The 6000-nt window shown below is 44.1% G+C and overlaps 1 protein-coding gene across 1 annotated transcript in view; it reads right to left on the reverse strand.

Moving 5' to 3' along the window:
• LOC132407120 (adhesion G-protein coupled receptor G1-like) overlaps positions 1-4872 on the reverse strand; it is a 70446-nt gene extending 65574 nt beyond the window's left edge. The window contains exon 1 of the mRNA XM_059993415.1: positions 4764-4872. Within this exon, the coding sequence (XP_059849398.1) occupies positions 4764-4872 (109 nt within the window). The remainder of the gene's footprint in view (positions 1-4763) is intronic.
• Between the last annotated feature and the right edge of the window lie 1128 nt (positions 4873-6000).

Here is a 6000-nt window from a genome sequence, read left to right on the forward strand (position 1 = left end):
GTAGATTGTTTATTTATTAGTGTCACTATTGTAGCTGCAGAAATAAATTCATTGCAGGCACTGATACTACAATCTATGTGGAACAACATTCTTTCCTTTGTGCACTGGGGAAGGTGCATTACCACCACCTACTGTAATGAAGTGTGTAATGACAAGGATCAGATCTTTCCTTCCAAACCTGATTTAATTAAAAAGTTCACCAGACCCCTACACCATTGAACCATCCCTGTCTCAAGTGCCAGAAAACCACATAAACTAGGTGTCCCAGACCAACCTAATAATGCCTGAACTGCTTTCTATGTTCCAGCATGTACCTGTGGGACACCATGATCACATACTCCATTGTCTCTGGTACCTTACAAAAGTCACACCACCCATTCCCATGCTTACCAACCTCAATCATGTCAACCACACATCTTCCTAAAAGGCGTCTCCCCTGAACTGATGGAAACAAATTGTAACACCACCTCCCTGCCCTACTCCTATCCCATAATTTCTGCTAATTTCTGCCATTTCCCAATCCCAGCCAACATGATACAAAATTCTGTTTCATACTTTCCCATATTAACTATAATATCTACCTCTGACTTAATAAGTGCCTGTTTTTGCTATCACATCTTCCCTTTCATTACCTGATACACCCACTTGTGCAGGTACCCCCCCCCCCCAAAAAAAAAACTGTTCTACTATTCCCAAACTTTACAGAACATAAAAATATAGAACACTTACATCAACAGATCAGGTCTCCTCGAACACTTCAATTCCAAACTCTGCAATACCAAAGCAGATTCTGAGTAGATCACAACTCTATTTGGCTTAACTTGTTTGACACTTTGCAAAGTGATTATAACAGCCATAAATTCTGCTGTACAGACAGACAACCCATCTGTCAGCCTTTTCCCCACCTCAGCATTAAACCAGGGGATTAATATTTCAGAGCTCACCCTTTGCTAACCAGGTCTTTAGACCGTTCATAAAGACAAGCAAAAAAGTAAAATACTGCTGCCATAAATGACCAGGCACCCCGCCACCTCTCGCAAGACACTGTCTATCCCCCAGTAACATCAAATCTCCTCCCACATCTGGAAATTTCTGTGGTAGAACTCCTTGCCAGGTTATAGTTGGGCTAATTTGCAAATCTCCAACACCATATTCCTGTATCCCTAATTATCTGTGCAAATTATTTAACAAGCTGCCCTTTTAGCATTCCTAACAACTCATTAAAAATGAATACATCAAATGGGACATCCCCCACCCTACTATGGAATTGCTCAATTTTTCTCTCCGAAGGTTAAGAGGCATCTCACTGAGTTCAATCTGCAGTACATCTCCAGGCGTGGTCTCCAAGTCAGTCTTGCATTCCTCCATAGTCCCAAAATTTAAACCCAGGAACCCTAGACAGCAAACACCCATACAGAGTAAGTTGAATATTATACAATGCATCTTTCCAAGTAAAACCCATATATTTTGACATAGAAGGAGAAAATTAAAAACCCCAGTCCAGAGACCATTCTTTCATAACACCCTGGCTCATATTTTTACTGTTGTGCTGTATTATTTCATTCAGCAGTTCTGTGTGAGCCATCTGTTCTGCTGGCAAGCTGTTTGGATTATTGTTGAAGATAAGGAACATGCGCCATCCAATTAGGATGGTCGAATTAGTGGGAGGTTTTCCTGGGGAGGGACACTAAGGTTGGTCTTGAGATTTTTTTTGGTTCAGCAGGAGATGAAGAGAGAAGATGCTGGGGAGAACCTGTCATAGGATACGACCCAGTGGGAGACCTGTTTGTTTGAGATGGATTGTGAGCAATGTTCGGAAGGTTGTGTGTACTTTCACGCTGACCGAGGGCCCAGCATGCGAGTGACAGAGAAGTTCAATATGAGCTGCAACTTGTGCACATTTGAATGTTTAATTAAAATGGCCCTTTTCTTTTTGTTTTTCATTACTAATCATTTAGTTAAGATTCATAAATATAATTCCTTTAATCATATGCAGTGTACTGCCTGATAATTCATGGCACTTATTTTTATCAGGGTAGCAAATTACACAACATCCGGGGTTTGGAGCTGGAGAGCTATCTCAATCTCATGAGTTTGGTGGGACTGGTGAGTGTTTTCCCTGGACTTACACAGCCAAGGAAACCAGTGGGTTTCACTGATGATGCTGTTTGCACAGACCTTACCACATAGGCAGCTCTGTGATCCCTTTTCCATAGAACCCCATCATCAGCATTTGATGCAAAACCAACACCATCAGAAATATAAATCATTAGATTAAACATTATTGGACTTATAACGCTACCCTGGCTGTCTCCTCACTCACCACAAACTCTGATGACATTTCTTCACTCACCTTCATTCTAAACAATTGGTCAAACAAAAAAAATCCAATACCCAAGACTCCCAAACTTACCGAGTTTAATCAAAAGCCCCTCCATAGCTTTTTCAATGCCTATAAACACTACAGCTGCTGATTCTTCCACTGTAAAAGTTTTCCAAATATCATTTCCCAGTAGTACAAGTGTATCATAACTCTTTATGAATCTCACATTGGCCGTTGCTTCCAGACCTTAGATAAAAGTCAAGCAACTTCTTTAAGACTGCCTCATGCATTTGCTGGACCATCTGATAGCTGACCATACACTGCCTGGAGCTGTAGTGCCTGCACTATTTGCAGCAAATTTCAATTCAGCAATCATCTATGGCACTCTCAAACATCTCTTGTTTCTTACAAATCTTTCCATTGTCCATTAAAATATGCTGTCACCTCTAATATACTCAGTCCCTAAATTGTCCAGCCTACGTATGTATCTTTGCAAATGCATTACCCAGACATTCAGCCTTTCCTTTGTCTGTTGTAGCCAGATTTCCATTCTCTATGAACACTGGAATCTGGTTATAACCTCTGACACCATTCATTTTCTTTAGCATTCTCCACACCACTGTCAGGTCAGTTTCTCTCCCATTTTGATCAGCAAAATCAAAAATGCAAGAAAATTTAATTGTTAAGAATCAATACCTCACTAGATGCCATCTGAATCCCTGTGAGTGAAGGATCAGATCTTCGTGCAGCTTCAGGATGAGAAATATTATACATTACCTTCACTTTCTGAATTTCCTGAGCCTTTTGTAAAACAGGGCATCCTAACAAAGCAGCAGGATGCAAACCCCCACAGTTGCAGCATCTTGCCTCAGCGCCAACTCCACAATTCCCATGTTCGTGTCCACCTCCGCATTTTGCACATCACAATTTCCCCCTGAAAGAAGCAGCAACATCTTCCACTCGTTGTCATTTAAAACACCGCAACGTTAGAGGGTCATACATTCTGACCGAATAACTAATGCAGGCTAAAGAGATTTTTGACAGTAGCGCTTCATCCGAGAAACACTTAATCAGAACAAACTACCACATTTTCCCCTTCTCTGCAAGTCCGTAATCTGTTAGACAAAACTACCTTTCCCCCTCTCAGGTTGTCTCCAATATCCTCCATAGATACACACAGAGGTGCATCTGATATAACACATCAAACCTTCATTTGTCCCTCTATCAATGTATTAACAATGATACTCCTGTGCGGCATCTTCATTTTCAGTATTTTCTCTTGTTTTAAACCAAATCAAAACCCTTCCTTTGTGAAGGCATATTGCTGACTTTGCTTAATCAATGTTCTTCTGACCTTCTGAATAGCCTTCTTCAATCTAACCGGGTGAAGATTTTTGTCACAGTTAGATATGAAAATGTTCATTATCTTGAATTCAACATCATCTAGCCATACTGCCCTTCACTCCTGAATGTGGACTACAGGATCCTGTCCAAGGCTAATGCCAACAGGGTCAAGTCTGTTCTGGGACAGGTGATCCACCTGGACCAAACCTGTGCTGTACCGGGCAGGAAGATCTCAGATAGCCTCACACGGCTGAGGGACACCATCACTTCTGTGCAGGACAGGGGAATGAACGACTGTCTAGTCAGCTTGGTCTGGGAGAAAACCTTTGACAGGAAATCACAGACGTACATGACTGACCTACTCTCCAAAATGGGATTTGGGGAGGAAATCTGGAATTGGATCAAACTGCTCTACACAGGCATCTGTAGTGCAGTCCAGGTCATTGAGTGGGAAACAGACATGGCTGCCCATTCTCCCCTGATTTGCTTTTGCGTTGTATAGAACCCTTTGCCGAAGCCATCAGGAAGGATGAAGGCAGAAAAGGAGAGACGCTGCCAGGCAGCAGAGGGGCCCAAGTAAAAACCACCCTGTACATAGAAAATGTCTCCATCTTCTGCTCTGATCCAAGGTCAGTTTGCAGGCTGATTAGCATCTGCAACCAGTTTGAGCTGACATCAGGGGCCAGGTTCAACTGCATGGAGTCAAAGGTGTTGGCCCCTGATGTCCTATGTCTCATTATGTGAGGTGTGGGGGATCTGATTCGGAGGGGCACAGGTGAACAATAAGAATTTGCTGAAGCAGATTGCGAAGGTAAAGCAGAAACTGGGTCTGTAAAGAGTGATGCACTGAAACTTGGTGCAGCCACTGCAAGGGCCTGGTGGGGAAGGACCACTGTTTAGTGTTCTTCTCTCAGGGGAGTGTGAGAGATTGGGTGGTGGGGAGTATACCTCTCAGCTACGGTTGTTTTGTATAATATGAACCACCAGATCACCACAGAAGTGGTTGAAATTTTTAAACTGTGTAGAATGTAATGGTACGTAAATAATTTAGTTATTGAAAAGTTTATTGTAAGTAATTAATTTGTGAATAAAGTACATTTTGCTAATAAAAGTTCTATCCTCATTGCTTCCACCAATGGCCTCTGCTCGAAACGCCGCTCAAGCGCCACTACAAGGGCCCTGTAGTCACGCTGCTCCACTAGCATTTGATCGAGGAGGGCCCACAGGGCATCTCCTTCCAGTGCCAGGGCAAGGTGTACCGCTGTCTCAGTGGGGCTCCACCCGTTGTGCCAGGCAGCAAGTTTGATGTATCAGGTAAGGCTCCAGGCGGCTGGTACCATTGTATCTGGGGAGCTTCAGGATAAACCTTGAGGCACAAATTGTCAAGGCCCTTTGGTCTTCCTCTTGCTCTGGTGGCATCTGCCATGGTGCCCATCCTCTCATGGCTATGGCGGCTTGGGTTCTCCGGCGCAGGTTGCGATGGAGGTGGGTGATGCACTCTGCTCTGTCCCCCATGTCACAGAGCCTGGGTGCACTTGCTCTTTTGGGGCTCCCTGGGAAAACATGATGTGCAGTTTGTAGCAGGTCGCAATGGAGGCGGGTGATGTGCGCCATTCTGTTCCCCGTGTTGCAGAGCCTGGGTATGCTCACTCTGTTGGGGACCCCTGGGAAAACATGATGTGTAGTTTTTAGCAGGTCGCAATGGAGGTGGGTGATGCGCCCCGTTCTGTGGGGTTGCAGAGCCTGGGTACGCTTACTCTGTTGGGGACCCCTGGGAGGGCATGATGTTTAGGTTGCAGGTCCTCCCTTTGGCTATCGTCCTCATGGGTCCTGCCCATGGGTGCACTGATGGCATTCTGCTTGGATCCTTGTCTTATTCCCCGGGTCTTAAGGCATTCTATCCAACGTCGTAGCTCTTCAATCTGACATCCCACTCCTGACACAAATGTGGCGAGCATTTAGTCCATAACGACAGTCGAGAAGGCTTGTTAACTCAACAACCACTTAATTGTGATAGACTCAAAACAGACCGGGCACCTTGACCCAGAAAGTGAACCCAACCAGTCTCTTGCAGTCAGGGGAGGAGACCATCACACACCCGGGTTACCGTTAGGGTGACCAATAAATATGCAAGCAGATAACTGTAAAACCCAAGCAACAATCAATGAATTTGAATTTCCTGCTATAATCACACAAAAGCATTTTAACACAAGAACAATAGACAGTGCTGGTCATTAGAAACGTAGGGGCAGGCTGTCGACCATGCTCTCCTGCCAGAGTGTCACAATACTGTTGAAGGAACTGATAGGGTCTAAATGATTGCTTCATTCTAC

Source organism: Hypanus sabinus, chromosome 17 (assembly GCF_030144855.1).
Source record: "Hypanus sabinus isolate sHypSab1 chromosome 17, sHypSab1.hap1, whole genome shotgun sequence".
Classification (NCBI taxonomy): Eukaryota; Metazoa; Chordata; class Chondrichthyes; order Myliobatiformes; family Dasyatidae; genus Hypanus; species Hypanus sabinus.